Here is a 17,347-nt window from a genome sequence, read left to right as displayed (position 1 = left end):
TTAGTATATAGAATCACCGCTTGCTTTTTCAAGTAAAGGTAGATACAAAGGCACTACTTTAAATTGAATAATGCATTTGATTTAGATGTTTATTGTTATTATTTTCTTAATTTTTATTATCGCTCACATTCCATGTGTCTTAGAAAAAGTAGATTGTCCTTAATAGAAAGCTCATCTGTGAAGTTGGTTTGCGTAACCTCCCTTACTTTTACATAATTAAGTAAACTCTATTTTGTCACCCTATCTTTTCCAAATTGTGAGTTACTGATCAAGTCGCAGCGTATCCAGTTTAATAGTCCTACCGTAAAGGTTTCAATATCTTAATTATCTCTTTCTTTTATCATTTGGCATCTACGTTTTGAATTTTTAAAAAAAAGCAGTTAAATTTATTTCATATCTGTCATTCTAATTGCATATCTCTTATTTTTAATTTATCAATGTCATTCTAATTTGTTTATCATTAGTATTGTGTAAAAAAGCTTATCTTTCATATTCCTTTCATCGGCCAAAGGTTTATGTTTGTTTGTTTAAATTTTTAGCTTAGTTTATACTTTATGCTTTAACTATTAAATACAATTACAATAAGTAAATTAGGGCCAGTGATATTTTTTTTATATATTGTTCTAAAGTATTTATATTTCCTTAAATTTGCATTGTCTATTTTTGTTTTCACCCTTTTTTTTCCCTTGATTTTTTCACATCCAAAAATAAAACTAAAAGAGTAGTGTTAGTCGATCCTCTAAAAGAGTTCCATGTCTAACATGCAAAGGAATGGGTCATACAGCTGAATATTGCCTAGTCTGTCAGGCATCTGGTGCTGATGAGTCTGCTCCTAGAACTTCTAGAGAATAGGTAAATAAAGGCAATAAGTTGAAAGCTACAATTGAGGTAGCTATGCGTTTGAAGCCTGGAATATGTGAAAGAAAATTGAGGGGTTAATAATGCAATTTTTTTTAATGGCAGAATGATGGTTAGGTTTAGCTTAGTTTATTTTAGTATGTACGAAGGTTAGGTTTAGCTTCTAGATGCTTAGTTTATTTTAGTATCAGTAGCTTAGTTTAGCTTAGTTTATTTATTGTGATTTGAGCTTCTGGCATTTTATATTATTGATTCGAATAGGTGCGGTGCCACTCCTCATTGTAGTGGTGTTATTATTTTGAACAATCTATACTCTATAAATAGGATGTTGTTATCTGTCGTTGTGCATAATTGAAGAGTATGTTCAGATTCCATGGACGTTTTACAATGATACTATGAATGAGTTTTACAATTTTTCTACTTATTTTTTGTGCAGGATAGTGATGCCTTGTCAATGGCTGAAGGACAAAATGAAATGCAAAAGCTTTTCAAGGAGTAAGCCACTTTTTTCATTAGAACAAGCCTGTATGTCTGTTGAGAGTACTTGTCATAATAAATTGTTTGCACGCCCTTTGGTTCCATGATTGAATCATAAAAATCAGTTAATTGGCTTTTTATGCTATTATCTCTTTAACTTTCTGAATGGCCCTTCCACTTTGATATTTCGTTGATGTAAAAGATTCTGGGAGCTCCACATTGATTTAAATGTGTTTTCAATTTATTTATTTATAGTGCTCTTATCCCTTTCAGTAACAGCCAAACTCCAATTTTCTGTCTTAGTCTGAAGTTATGGTAAGTTCTTAATGTTAGCATCTCCCTTAAAATCTGTCTTGGAGGATACTTGTAATAGCCTGAATATTCAGTGGTGTCGGAATGGTGATTCGAGATCACTAAATCTGACAAACGAGTAGAAAATATTATAAATTTAGTAAGTATAAGTTAAATGTGAAGTTAGAAAATTTTTTGAAATAGTGAATAGTGTACTAGGAATAAATATTAAAATAATTAAAATAAAAACCGAGGCATCGAGACCTCGAAGATTTTAAACCGAGCCATAAATATTTTTAGAAATATTTATAGAGTGTCATTGAGTTGGTATTAAAGTTTCGTTAGAAAATTTTAACGTTTGGATAGTTAATTAACTAAAAAGGACTAAATTGAAAACAGTGTAAAATTTGTTAAATTGTGATTAAATAGCTTAAGTGACTAATGAGGAGGGATTTAAAAGGCAATTACGCCCAAATTTTATGGGCTGGACGGTTGGGTAAGAAAAATCAGCAGAATATAAGTAGAAATAGGGGCAAAATTGGAAACTTAACAAATTAAACATTTAAAACAAAGACAAAAGTGAAAAATCTAGAGATCTCTTCACAATTTATCAGCAAAAACGCCATAGGAGGTCTGAAACAAGCTGGTTTTTCATATATTTGAATCATGTAAGTTTAATTCTTGATTATTTCTTCTAATTTTTGTGATTTTGATACTTTTACAATTAGGCCCAACTAATTATTTCATTAGTTTTTGATTTCATGGCTGATTTTGAAAGTTTCTATGAATACATGCTGGAATTATATGATGAATGAACATGGAATTAAAGCTTTAATTTTGTTATATGATGATTTTATTTAGTAATTTTGATAGAGATTGATTTTAGGGACTTAATTGTGAAAAAGTTGGGAATTAAGGTTTGGTGTTACAGTTTTGAGTATGAAAGGCTATGTAGTAGTTTAAAATAGTTGGAAAAGGTGTTAATTGAGAAAAATTAGATCAATTGAGGGGTTAATTGAGTAGGGACCAAATTGTAAAAACTGTAAAGTTTGGGGTAAAAGTGTAATTTCGAAAATTTAAGGGCATAAATTGTGAAATGGATTAGAATAGAATTATATGCTGATGAATGAATAAATTTGTATTTTAGATCGAGAACCCGAAGCAAGCCGAGGAAAAGAAAAAGTAGTTGATTAGTCCCTGAACTTTTGCAAATTCTGCAAATCGACCCAGGTAAGTTCATATGGCTGAAATTTAATGATTAAATGTTAATTTCATGAATTATACAATTTATGATGAAATGTATTTATTGTTGAAATGAGAATAAAATAAAAATGTGAAAATCGAATAAATGATCAAATTAAGTGGAACGCCGGATTTGAGTACTTCTGATCAAGTGACAAAGTGATAAGTGGTAGTTTTAGCTACACTTATCTGATCAAGTGACAAAGTGATAAGTGGCTACACTTATCTGATCAAGAAACAAAGTGATAAGTGGTTACACTTATCTGATCAAGAAACAAAGTGATAAGTGGTTACACTTATCGATCAAGAGACAAAGTGATAAGTGGCTACACTTATCGATCAAGTGATAAAGTGATAAGTGGTAGCTTCAGCTACACTTATCGATCAAATATGAAGTGATAAGTGGTAGCCTAGCTACACTTATCGATCAAGGACAAGTAATAAGAGGTCATATGTCAAAGTGAAAGTGAAGTACTCAATTTTCCGTAACCGTTCCTTAATTTTGATCAAGGATGGTAAGTGACAAATGGGCCCAAAGGAATTATGGTAAAAGAATAAGTAGTAGTGAGTTTATACCAAGGAACTCACCAAAGATTGTGGTTGACAGTAAATTTAGTAATGGTGTATATTGTATAAGTGTACAAGTGTTTGGTAAGATTTATGTTTTATGCCTATGAACTTACTAAGCTTTTCTATAAGCTTACATGTGTGTGTTTATTGTTTTGTAGATTAACGTATTTATACATTCGGAGGATCGGATCTACATCAAGAATCACACTATCCAGATATACTCCGGTAGATTATGTTAACCAACTTTTGGATTTATATGGTATGTATAGGGAATTGAAGTAAAAGTAAATTTGAATGTTATGGTTATGTTAGATATCGAAATATATACATGTTTTAGTTTGAAATGGTTGATTGGTTGAACTTCATTAGTATTTAAATGAAGTAGATGAAATACTGGAATTGGTTGTGATTTGAAATTTGCAGGGAAGGTTAGACAATTATAACGGGGTTATATTGATTTTTTTTTAAAAATTGCAATGGAGCAGTTCTTGGACAGCAGCATTGATGTAAATTTTAAAAATCACCAAAAATAGTGGAAATAGAATTAAAAGTTGAGTGAGATATGAAATTAAAGCTGAAAGAGTATACTTTCATATGAAAGAAGTGGAGTAAGCAAAAGAATTATATACTTTTAGATATTTGAATTTTAGTGAAACAGGGCAAGAATGTTTTTGAAGTCCCTGTTCTGACTTTAGAAATTCATTAAAATTGTACAGAAGGAATTATGAGTTATAATTTATATGTATAGATTCATTAATGAATCTATTTTCAGTAGAAATAAGTTTAATCACCATATGAAGCCGTTAATAAGAGATAATTAAATTTTAGTGATGAGTGGTCAGGATAGTCGATTAGTGAAACAGGGGAGACTTCAACTAATAAACTGTACTAATTGGCTAAAGAAAAAATTCTGAAAATTTTATGGTGAATAGATATATGAGTCTAGTTTCAGGGAAAATTTACGGATCTAAATTTTGAATTTCGTAGCTTGAATTATAATTATTTTAGTGACTGCTGTACAGGTGGACAGCTTTATTATGAATGATGAAATTAAATTCGAAAGTAAATTTTTATGCCCCGAACTTTTAAGTTAAGTCAAGTAACGCCTCATGCTCGAATCCGGCAACGGTATTGGGTAAGGGGTGTTACAATACTAAATGGATTTATTCTATATATTGAGGTTAGAAGTACATGTATATTAGACTTGAATTGTTTTAGATAATAATTCATTTGGTAGTATTCTCTAGTTTTTTGGATGATCAGAAATGTGCTTGATATAGTCGTTCACTTAAATGTTTTTCTAACTGTTTCTTTTTTAACCTGACAATTTCATTGTTTGTCTTAAATAATTACAGATATGGCGTGACTCCATTTACTCTGCTGAAAGGGATTTTTATTCAGGGTCCCATCTTTGTGTCTGAGTCACAAAAAAGACTACCTACAGAAGATAAAAGTGGTGCTGGTATCAGAATTCATGATAACAATGAAGGAGAGGAATCCGCGGCAAGGGGAAGTGTCACTGGGAGATTTAATATGGCTCAAACTCCTTGGGGAAACATGGTGGCCTGCAGTGGTATGCCTATTGCTGTGGTTGTTTGATCTAGCAACTAGTTCTCTTTTTCAGCCTTTTAAAGATTAATTAGCATTTGGAGCAGAATTATGTAGTTCTGTGGATTTTATTTGTCGATATTGTTTCAGGTTGTATTATTAATTGTGTTATTAATTTATTATTTTAAATTCTAAAACTAAATTCATTAATTTTTATATATAGTTTTAAAGTTTAAAATTTTCGTAGAAAATTTAAATTAAATAATATTTTTTATTTATCCTAAAAAGTATATTTAAAGTTCAAATTTAAAAAATAAAATAAAATAAAATATTTATCATAAAAATAAATATTATTTGATTAAAATATTTTTTTAAAGGTTATGTTTTTAGTGGCGTTTTTGCTAGAAGCGCCGCTAAAGGTTTGTTCTTTAGGTCATGATCTTTAGTGGCATTTGTGACAAAAGCGCCGCTAAAGCTCATGGTCTTTAGCGGCGTTTGTGACAGACGCGCCGCTAAAGGTCATGGTCTTTAGCGGCGTTTTTTCGCATAAACGCCGCTAAAGTTAGTGGCGTCTTCTGTAGCGGCACTTTTTGCGGCGCTTGTGAAAGTGCCGCTAATACTTTTAGTGGCGTTTAAAAGCGCCGCTAAATGCCTAAAAAAATGCCGCTAAATGCCTGTTTTGGTGTAGTGATATAATTTTCCCAATACTAATTAGTAGCCAAAATAAAATAATAAACAATAATTAAATAGTTGAAAAAACCCAGAAATTCAAACCTCATCTTCTTCCTCAAATTTTAATTTAGAATTTGAAAAAAAAAATTTACTACACCTGATGTTGATTCTTATTTCACTAACTAAGTATCCTTAATCTCACCATTATTGACTGTGTGAAATTTTCATCAAACTAGAAATTAGCAAATTACAAAATGGGAAATGGTCCAATCCAACAGTAGGCAAACTCGTTACTGAAGTAATCGTAGCAACAGAACCTCAAATGATCTGATAGTCATAAGTTCGAGAATCAAATCCTATGTTCAATTTTGAGGAAGAAGATGTGGTTTGGATTTCTGGGTTTTTTTTTATCTATTTAATTATTCTTTTTTATTTTATTTTGATTAGTAATTAGTATTGGGCTAATTATAGTTTAATTGTCCTTTGAAGTGGTATGCAATACTTACGATATGATAAATTGTGTCATGTTGCATTCAATGATTGGTTCATGTGTCAAAAAAATGACATACAAGATTCTTGTTAGTGTTTGTAACGAGAGTGACCAAAATGAATGAATTATATAACGTGGATGTCTAAATTGTAATTTTTTTATTTTGAGTGCCTAAAATGAGAATTTTTATAATTGGGTGACTATTTATATAGTTTACCTTTTATTTTTTTACTTAGTGAATTTTAAATTGATCGAATTTGTCCAAACTAATAGAATTTAGTTCAAGTAGATTCCATTATATATTATGTTAATTACATTAAAAAGGTTAAAAGGTGAACTAAACCTAATATCACCGAACTATTAATAAGTTTACACTTTATTCACTCAATTTTTAAAGGGTATAAAATGATCATTGAACTATTCGAAAGTTTTAGTTTAAGTCACTAGATTGTTAAGTAATTTTTTAAAGCCTGGTTGGTAAGCTCCAGGTGACAGTTCGATGAATGGTACGGTGGAACAGTACCCACCGACTAGTCAAATCCAAGTTGATCTGATGGTGGCATCAAACCAAAGAAGAAGAAACTCATTCAGATTTTGGTACGTATATTCGTGACATTCAAAATTGTTTCATGTAAAAATTAAACCAGAGCAGAGAAGAGTTGGATGAGACGATTGATATCGATAGTGTGAAAAGAGAAGCCTATACGACAATGGTCAACGATAGTAAAGAGAGGCTAGCGTTTACAACAAAGCGGTTGTTGCTACTTGACCAATAACTCCTTAAAAAAACCTAAACAAAGTAATTTAGGTTGCATTAATTCATTAAAGGATAAAAAAAAGCCCAAAACATTTTTCCAGTTATTTAAATGAAGATATTTGAATAATTTAGTGACCATTTTATATATACATATATATTTTTTTAAATTAAGTGATCAAAATATAAACTTACTAATAATACAATCAAGTAAAGTAATTTACCCAATAATAAAACACATCATCACATTAGTAATATTTAAAAAGAAAATCAAACCAAACTATAAGAAACTCAATTTTACTCCTCTTACTTTTAATATAATATTCTTCTATTTCAGTTACCCCAGCATTCAATGAGATTGATTATTTAAATTAAAAGGTTGTTGAAATTTTGAGAAAAAGAAGTTTGACTTTGGTTCAGTTAATCTTTTTCAGTCTTGCAACCATTAAGTAAACTGATAGTTGCTTAGGTTCTTGTAACTAAATTCTAAAATTTAGGTTTAGGTCTATCAATTCATGAAAATTGGGGTCTCATGAATTTAGAAATACATATGTATATACATGACAATTCGGTCACAGTTGCTATCTGACAAATTCGTTAAGGAAGTAATTAATGGTGATACTCCATCAAATTCGATCACTAAGAGCGTGTTTGGTTCAATGTAATTGGTATGCGTATTATCTTTCTATTTAAGAATTGGAGAGGGACTATGAATAGTTTTATATATTGTATCAACAAAGAGCAGATATTATGAGAACTTATAATGAGATTAATGTTTCATATACATATAGGTAAACTGGTTGAGTCTTAGCTCGATTGGTATGGGTGTTGTCCTCTTATTTAAGGATTGGGGAGAGACTATGGATAGTTCTATATATTGTATCAACAAAGAGCAGATATGATAAGAATCTATAATGAAATTAATGTTTAAAATAGATATAATATATTAAAAAAATATTAAATTCCCCAAGTTGACGAAATAAGATTTAGTGAAAATTTACTCTCTTAATCCATTTTTAAACTTGAAAATATAAAATCTGTTAAGCTTACATATGACCGACTTAGAGTCAAAGTCGTTGAAAGTGAAGAAAAAAAAAAGGGGAGTTGGTAGAAACAATTTCAGCAACCAAATTAATTAAAGATTTGTCAATATATAGGCTACCTGTTATGACTCAACATTTTCCCATCCCAAGTTAATTTAGGATACCCTTTGATGAATAAAAAAAATTATAATTTACTAATAATTTTTTTGATTTATAGTAAAAATATTAAATTGTAAGTATGAAAATGTAGATTCAATCTCAATTCTTGAATATGAATGAATCAAACAAAATATTGTAAGAGATGAATACTTGATTTTAAGTTGGGTTGGGTTTTTTTTAGGTGTTGCAAGAGGCATGTTAGTTATGGAGTGTTGATGTTATACTTCAATATAAAAACAAAATTTAAAAGATTAGACTACAATCAAATAATCAAAAGCAGTATTAGTTTTGTCACTTTCAAGCACTACTAGAAGATTCGCAGGAGCATATACCAATTCGATTTGCGACTACATCGACTTTCCTTGGTCTCTCAATGCTCGAACTAATTGTATTAGTCCTTGATGCTTAAATCAGTTGAAGTTAAAAAAAAAGAAGAAGATAGAAATAAGAAAAGCAAAGTAATAATAAAGATGGATAATAGATGAGAAAATAAAATAGTAAGAAATACCTAGATTTATACCCAAGGGCAAACCTAAAGGGAGACAGGATTTTGGCCCCTCACAATGAAAAAGAAAAACCTTTGCAATCTTCAAAAAAATGTTTAAATTATAAAATACTCTATAAATATTTTAAAAAATATAATCACAAATTAATACATAATAAAATTTTGATTGCTTAAATAAAATTCAAGAGCTGGCTTGGAGCCCATCAGTTGATACTAACTGCTATTGACCTGCAACCTTACTAAGGGCAAGGCACAAAGCTTTGTAGCACTTCAACAATATCAGTCATTGCTTGCTACATGATTTATATGGCAAGAGTTATTTGTAAATGAATGAGCATTTTGAATTATGTGAATTCTAAATTAGAATTAATGAATTTTTTTTAAGTTGTATTTCATATTTATTTTATAGTTTATGAAGATTGTTTCAGAATTTGTAATTGTCTCTCTCGACAATATCATTTTCAAGATTCGAAACTAAATTTTCTCCTTACAAATACAACGTACCTTATTATTATATCCAACACTTACCAATAGAACCAATAAACCTATTTGTTTTCTTTGTAACAATTGAACATGATGATGAGTATTCTTAAATGGAATACTTTACCAACATATCACAATACTGTTACCATGAAATTTTTAAATGGTATGATAAGAATGTTGGTGTAAATGACAAAATTAGAGAGAAGATATGGTATGGGGTTGGTGCCATAATTTTGAAAAAGAAGTGACAATTAAAAAAGAAAAAAAAAAGTGGTGTTTTAATCCCATAAGAAAGGGTGTATTAGGTGGAATTTGAGGGTAATGTGTCCAAGGGCAATGAATTTGTGCCCCTTTGTCATCTTTTGCTATGCTTTTCCCCATCAAGCTCCCTAATGGGGGGATTAAGCAATTAAAAGTATTAACAATATCCCATTAATTTAATCTCTCTCAAGAAAAAAAAATCCATTAAATTTAATATAATTTAAGCTCTTGGAATCTCTCTAGAACCTCTCTACTTTTTCTTTTCAAGAAATTGTATAAAAAAGCCTTTTCACACTTGGGACAAGCTCTATCCAATCTTAATTTCACTTTATATTTCCACATAATCCTTTTAAGTGATAACAACTTGGAAACCATGGATTGTATAAACATGGGCCAAGCTTTTAACATATGTATTCATTTTTATTTATTTAAATGGATTATCATAAAGTTTTAAGAAAATATATTCTATGTTCTAAACTATCAATGATTGAATTGATTCTTTAAAAAGCCAATATTTTGTTGTTGAGTGATGGATGATGCTTCTATTAAATATAATATTTATGCATTTATTATTAAATTTAAATAAAAATAATTTTGATTCGGGTTGGGCTCAATTGTAAGATGTATTACATTTTCAAAGGTAAATATAAGTTTTAAACCTTGGATATAATTAGGCATGTTCATGGGTTGGGCTACCAGCCTGGATTCGAAGGCTCGTCTAAAATTTGAGAGGATTTGAGTAAATATTAGGCCCGGAAATGGGTTTGGGCAAAAAAATGAGGCCTGCTCAAAACCTTGAATTTTAGTTATTTTTGTCCTAACCCCTATTTTTGAACTACTATATGTAAGGCTTCAGCTTACCCTTTGGTTTTGTGTTTGAATCTTTGTACGTGAAATAGAAAAGAATTCGAACTCAGAACCTCACACACACAAGCAACACACCTAACCACTAAACCAGTTTAACTCACTTAACAAAATTTTCACAACCTTAATTCAAAAATAGGACGTGACCATTCTTGGTTTCACTAACTCAATGTCTACTAACTTAATTTTTGGGATGTGACAAGATATATAATATTACTCTAATGTAAACATTAAAATAATATTAAGATGAATATACAAAATGTTTCAATAAATAAAAAAATATTAAATTTAAATAATATAAATATATATTTTTTAAATTAAAAAAAATGGATGAGCCTAAGATAAGCTTGGGTTAGTCTTTTGCAAATGTGAACAGGCTTGGACAAATTTTAGGTTCATATTCTGGGTCAGGTTAAGCTTGGGAAAACATAAAGTAAGTTAATATTATGTTTAGACCCGACCCATGAACACCTCTAGATATAACATTGTTGGAAGGGTAGCCTCGAACCCTAAATATAAATCATATCCATGGATATGGAAAATACTTGATATTTTTATTTGAACCCTTCAAAATATCAAGTGGACCTTCAAGCTTAAGAGTTTAGTAGTTTGGCATTCACATGTACGTAAGTTTTTAGTAAATTAAAAACGTCCAACTATTTGTTTGATGTAAAATAAATAGATTGACTATTGAATATATATTAAAATGCCAGTATTTTGGATTGATGTGAATATGATATAGATATAAGATCATTTCTATAATTTACACTCATAACAAATACAAGTATGTTGATAAATTTAATGTATGAATTGTTAAAATATCGATTGTAAAAAGAGTTATGAATGTGTGTAAAACTATTATAGGTTTTACATTAACGTAAGTAGATCCCTCCCTATATATACTCTTGAATTTTGGGTTTTAGAATATGTGACAGTGAACTTCAAAGATAGTGAATTATTAACAACAACAACAAAAGAAGGAAATGGCTTTGAATGCCAATTTTCTTTTAAGCTACAATAGTTTCGATATGATTGACTAAATCAATTCAAACTAACCAGAATAAATTTAAAGAGAACCCACATATTTACATAGAGTAGATCTCGAATTTGAAATTTTTAAGTTACTAAAACCTTAACTTGTTGAACAAATGTTTTTTTTTTTTGATTCATGTCATAGAGAACCAAAATCACCAAATAATGTTGATTGCGTCTTAGCTTGATTTATATAGATATTGATATTAATACAGGAGGACATGGATTCAAGTGTGTTGAAGTGCAAAATAAATTTTCGAGGTACAAAAGCATTTGGGGCTTATTTTTAAAGCTTTTGAGCTGGATTTTTCCTCCTCGGCTTTTGAGCTGGATTGCCAAAGAACTTGCTAGGAAGGTGTTGGAATATTGGATATAGTTTGTACGATTGATTATTAATAAGATCATTTAGTGATTAGTATCACTAATTATTATTAATAAAATTATTAAAGTTTGGAATTTAAAGATTGCAATTATTGAGTGGGTCGTATATATAAGCTTTGAGGTCTGGTGTCAATTACTGGTTATGTACATTCAACTTCGAATCTTTTAACATGTTCGATATTATTTTGTTGAGAGTATAAATGATTTTAATTTCAAAAACAGTAAATTTATCATTTAATCTTTTAAATTTGATAAAATCACATTCTAACCTCGTTAATTTATGATTCATTTCTGACTCGTGTACACCTTAAACCATAATATTAAAAGAAGGGTATATTATGGTAGGATTTGATGAGCTCCAATGGAGGATGAGAATATAACACCGTCCAAAGAAAAACAAAATTCCTCCGACCAAAGAAAAAAACAAATAAAGAGATAATAAAGAGACAAAAAACACAGAGTTCGACTTAGATACTCGATCTTTCCATAATATTGGAGGATCTAAACACCTGCATATATATATATATAAAAGTTACATGTACTATAATTTGTCACATTTTTTATGTGAGTAAAAGAAGAAATAAAATTTCATATATATATATATTGAAAAGTAATAAAAATTACTTGAATTGAAATTTAATTAGAAAAATATATAAAAAAATTATAATCACACATTATATAGAGATTATAGATTATGGATATCCTTTACTGATATGAGTTATGAACAATGGGTAAGAACATACATATTTTAATGTTAGTGATAGTTGATTGGGTGGGAAGAAGAATGGTAAGTCGCTGTCTAATTAGAGCCACTAAGCAGCTGAATTGCAACCCCACAAGCAGATCAGCCTAGAAAGAAACTTTATCTATTTTTATATAAAATAATAAAAGAAAACGTGTGGAATTTTCTTTTTGTAGCATATTTTATATCTATATATGCATATATATCACACCCATATGGTCCACCACCTCACTGCAAATCAAGCACTCATTTTAATAAACAATTACTGGTAAGATTTTTTATTTTTTTTATTTTTTATTTCCTAATCTAGAATAGAGGCAGGGTAAATAAACTTCGATTTGTTTCGAAAAATAAAAAAAAAATCAAATTTTGAGTTAATTGAATCGTGTTATTTAATTTTTTCGAGTCGGCTTGAATAAGTGATTTGAGTTTTGAGTTCGAGTCGAGTTGAATTATACAATTCGAGTAACAGATTGGCGTAAATACTCTTTGGTCTCTGTCGATTTTGAAAATGAGCAAATTGGTCTCTCTCTCTCTCTCACACAACAAAAAATACAGAAAAGAAAAAACAAAATAATTTTTAAAATTCCAAAATTTATATTTTTTTTAAAAATTTATAGAAAAAATTCTAAATAATATATAAGTTAAAATTTAAAATTTTTGTAAAATAATAATTTTGGAACATAAATAAATTAATTAATAATTCAAGTTTATCATACTAAAATATCTTTTCTTTTCTCTTATTTTTCTTATTTTGCTTTGAAAAAGTTTTCAAATATATATGGTTTAATATGAAATTAGTCATATTGTAACAAAATTTTAATTTAATATGTTTAATTTTTTAATTTAACTCAATTCGACTCGAATTAAATTAAATTTCACTCGACTCTATTTGAAAAAAATTCAAATCGAGTTAGGATAATAAAATAAAACTCGTCACTTGATTAACTCGAAATTTTTTTATTCGATATAAAAGTGAAAACTCGTCACAGATAAGGGCCAACCTCTGTTAATTAAATGGTAGAATTACATCTTTAAACTCTCTTAAAAATTGCTAACTTAATTTAAATTTTTTTAACATAAAATTTATTCAATGTTTTAAAATTTTATATTATGCATCACGACGTCATCAGATGAACTGAGTCGAGTCATGTCATATAAAAAAAGTGCAGCTTGTACTGATGATACAACATTGTCCTAATTGTAGGATTAAATACGCAAATGTAGAAATTAAAAACTAAACAAAATTTGAGAGATTAGTCTTGCAAATGAAACAAACAAGAGTGTACCATACATCAACGCCCTTACCAGATTAAATGGTAAAAATTTCGATATCTGAATAAAAAAAATAACATCGAAAGAGTTTATTCTCTATTTAAAGGTCTGATCTGACGTGATGACTAAAATATATAAAGATTACGTGTGAGATTGAGAGCTAATTAGCCGCTGAATGAAAATTTCTTTCAGGGTTTTGGTTGCATGGAAATAGCAGCAATTTACGTTAAGGGCTCTTCGGCTGAGCCATTCAACAATAGACTTATGCCCACATTTCCCACTCAGAGCCTACAGCCGCCTAAGCTATATGCAAATTGGCAACACTAATAATAACAATCAATTATCAACCCAATAAATCATATTGATGTATATAATAATATTTTTGACACAATGCTTTAACACATTCGAATCTATATTTTCCATAAATAAAAAGATAATACTCATAATCTATATTTCTATTTTAAAAATACAATATAATCTGATTTAACGAAAATCTTTCGACGATATTATCAATTATTAAAACAAAATGTGACAAAAGTGTAGGGATCAAGAACAGAATTAGACCTTAAATATAACTAAGCCTAATTCATAAATTCTTTTAAAATTGCCTAATAAATATATTCCCACTGTTTATGAACTAACCCTAAAATGGAATGGAGTGTTTGAACAGCAATATATTCACATAAGTGTCATTACAATCACAAAACCAAGATAGACACAATTGTAGACTTTCCAATGGAACTAAATAAATTTAAAACTTTAGTTAAAAAAAAAGGTCAAAAGTGTCAAACATTGAAAGCCTTGTTGCCATTTGCTAACTATATTATATAATTACTATCAAAGCTCCCTTTAGTGTATTAATTTAGTTGTTGTTTTTTTTTTTTAAAAAAAAAAAAAAAAACCCCACAAAGCTCCCCATTGCGGCTCTCACAAAAGGGTTACCATTATTTTCCACAAGTTTGCAAAAACCAAACTCCATCTATAAAAGCCCCCCAAGTACTTGTCTTTCTTCCCTATAATAAAAATCAAAGCTCTCTTTTGTTTTCTCTCTCTCTGTCTCAATACATATCTCTTACATCACAAAAGCAAAAAAGAAAAAAAAAAACACAGTTTGGTTTTTATATAGGTGTTTGGAAATGGATGGTAAGAAAAGGGGTTGTACAGGGAACGTTCAAAGTGAAGAAGATCATGAGATGGATTTGATACGCGGTCCTTGGACTGTTGAAGAAGATTTTAAGCTCATCAATTACATTGCCATCCATGGCGAAGGTCGCTGGAATTCCCTTGCTCGTTGTGCAGGTAATTTAATTTAATTTCTTTTTCCTTTTCGTATTTAATTTTCTATATATATATATATATATATATATATATGTATGTAACAAGTTGGTTCGAACTTTTGTTTTGTGTGTCATGTTTTCTTCTTCATGTCTTTCTTTCTTTTTTTTTTTTTTCTGATTAATGACATGAGAGAGGCTTTTTCATGGCCATAGAAAAAAGGTGCAAAGTTCTTGTTTTCGTGCCGGTCTAATTTTAGTTTTAGTCCCTGTAGTTTTATAATTAAGGCCATTTTTAAAAATATGTAGCAACTAAAGAATTTATCAATAGAGGATCGGATTAAATCCAAATTTGTAGTATAGTAAAGGGAGTAAAACTGAAATTAGACCTTTTGTTTTTTCTTCTGTATTTTCCAACAAAAATGCAAAGCAAGAAAAAAGGGAAAAGAAGAAGAAGAAATCTTAAGGGTTTGATTGATTGATGCTGAGGATTTGATATGCATATAAGAAAAACAGCACCACAACTTGTTAATTAAAAAGCAAAAGCTGTACGTTTTCATGGAAAAAGCAAAGGCATATAATTTAGAGAAATTTTTGTGGCTTATAAAATGTGAGGTGTTGATGATGTTTCGTATATATTTACATATAAAAAGAATCAAAAAGCTCACAACTTTACCAAATAAATTTACAGGTTTGAAGCGAACTGGGAAAAGTTGCAGGCTGAGATGGTTGAATTATCTACGCCCAGATATTAGACGTGGGAACATCACTCTTGAAGAACAGCTTTTGATTCTCGAACTTCACTCTCGTTGGGGAAATCGGTAAATCTTTTAACCTTAATTCCCTCGAATGATTATTTGTTCATAATGTTTTTTTTGACAGATTTTTTTTTAATTGTTACAGATGGTCGAAAATTGCTCAACATTTGCCTGGAAGAACCGACAATGAGATCAAGAACTATTGGAGAACTCGTGTCCAGAAACATGCGAAACAGCTTAAATGTGATGTCAACAGCAAGCAATTCAAGGACACCATGCGTTATTTATGGATGCCTAGGTTAGTCGAAAGAATCCAAGCTGCCGCCGGTTCCACCACCACAACCACTACTACCACCGCGGTCGTCCCCTCCGCCTCTGTTATGGGCAAAGACTTTTCGACACATGTAACCCCGAGTTATACTTCGGAGAATTCGAGCACGGCCACCGCGGCTTCGTCGGAGTCATTCGAGGCCCAAGTTTCGCCGGTTTCGGATTTGACTAATTGTTACAATAATGGGTTCCAGGTTACTAATAATAATAACCCTAATCCTGATTATAATTTCCAAGCCTGTAGCAGCCAAGTTGACTACTATGAGCACAGTCTCTCAGCTGCTAATTATTACAACCATGGCGATGGCGGCTGCTTGGATCTTCAGACCAACAATTATCCCATGTTAGATGGTGCTGATTTATCAGACAATTTGTTGAATGCTGAGGATTTTTTGTTCTTACAGCAACAGTTCAACTTCAACATGTGAAATATATATGTTTCATGGATTTGGGGGTGAAATTCAATTGTATAGAAGGAAAAAAAAAACATGACAAAAATGGCAAGAAAAGAGAGTGAGAGAGATAGAGAAATTTGGGAGTAAAAATAATAATAATAATATTTTAGAACTCTTGAGGTAGATTATTGTAGAATTAGGGTGGGTTTAGATGGCGGTGACGGTGAGATTAGATACTGTAGCGTGAGATAAAAAGTAAGCTAAATACACCGCATCCAATCATCCATCCAAATTTATCCTTAGTGTAATTGTTGTGGATCACTTTAGTTTGTATTTTGATTATTTTTATCTTTGTTTTCTTTTATTAGAAAAAAATCTTGTAATTTGAAGAGTTTTGTTTAATCTCATTCATTGATATTTAGTCAACTTATGATAGTAGTCCTTGTATTTTAACAAAATTTAAGATTTATTCCCTTTACTACTTTATGCAATCTTGGGGTTGTTAATATTTTCAATCAAAATTTTCCAACATTCTATATTTATTAGTATCAAATCAAAACATTACTACTTTATGCAATCTTGGGGTTGTTAATATTTTCAATCAAAATTTTCCAACATTCTATATTTATTAGTATCAAATCAAAACATGTTATTGGATAGAAAGTTTTACGAATAATTAGACTCGAATTTTAAATTAAAATTTAGTCAAAATATAAAACTGATATGATGTTTATTTACTTAATTAATTGGTTTTTTCCTTATTTTATAAATTTTATATAACTAATTTTGAGATTCTGATTATCATATTTTAAGTTATAAAAGGAATTAAGCAAAGGGATTAAGGTGAATGATTAATTATGATGATTAAATTTTAGATTATAAAATGAACATTCTTTCTACTTCTACTTTTGAGAGCTTCTAGATGAAAAGAAAGGGCAAAGCT

At 29.7% G+C, this 17,347-nt stretch overlaps 2 protein-coding genes across 2 annotated transcripts; both read left to right on the top strand.

The window, feature by feature from the left end:
• Positions 1–1,159: 1,159 nt before the first annotated feature.
• On the top strand, positions 1,160–5,188 carry LOC105796925 (uncharacterized). The gene is made up of 2 exons (XM_012626785.2): positions 1,160–1,353; positions 4,794–5,188. The coding sequence occupies exons 1-2, from the start codon at positions 1,313–1,315 to the stop codon at positions 5,035–5,037; spliced, it is 285 nt and encodes a 94-aa protein (XP_012482239.2). The 5' UTR covers positions 1,160–1,312; the 3' UTR covers positions 5,038–5,188.
• A 9,468-nt stretch (positions 5,189–14,656) lies between these two features.
• On the top strand, positions 14,657–16,830 carry LOC105796924 (transcription factor MYB108). Its single transcript, XM_012626782.2, has 3 exons — positions 14,657–14,946; positions 15,613–15,742; positions 15,825–16,830. Exons 1-3 carry the CDS (start codon positions 14,784–14,786, stop codon positions 16,435–16,437), a joined length of 906 nt encoding a protein of 301 aa, XP_012482236.1. The 5' UTR covers positions 14,657–14,783; the 3' UTR covers positions 16,438–16,830.
• The last annotated feature ends 517 nt before the right edge of the window (positions 16,831–17,347 follow it).

The sequence above is a fragment of the Gossypium raimondii genome, chromosome 3 (genome assembly GCF_025698545.1).
Source record: "Gossypium raimondii isolate GPD5lz chromosome 3, ASM2569854v1, whole genome shotgun sequence".
NCBI lineage: Eukaryota > Viridiplantae > Streptophyta > Magnoliopsida > Malvales > Malvaceae > Gossypium > Gossypium raimondii.
The sequence above is the reverse complement of the archived record's forward strand: the minus strand, read 5'-3'. Positions and strand labels throughout refer to the sequence as shown.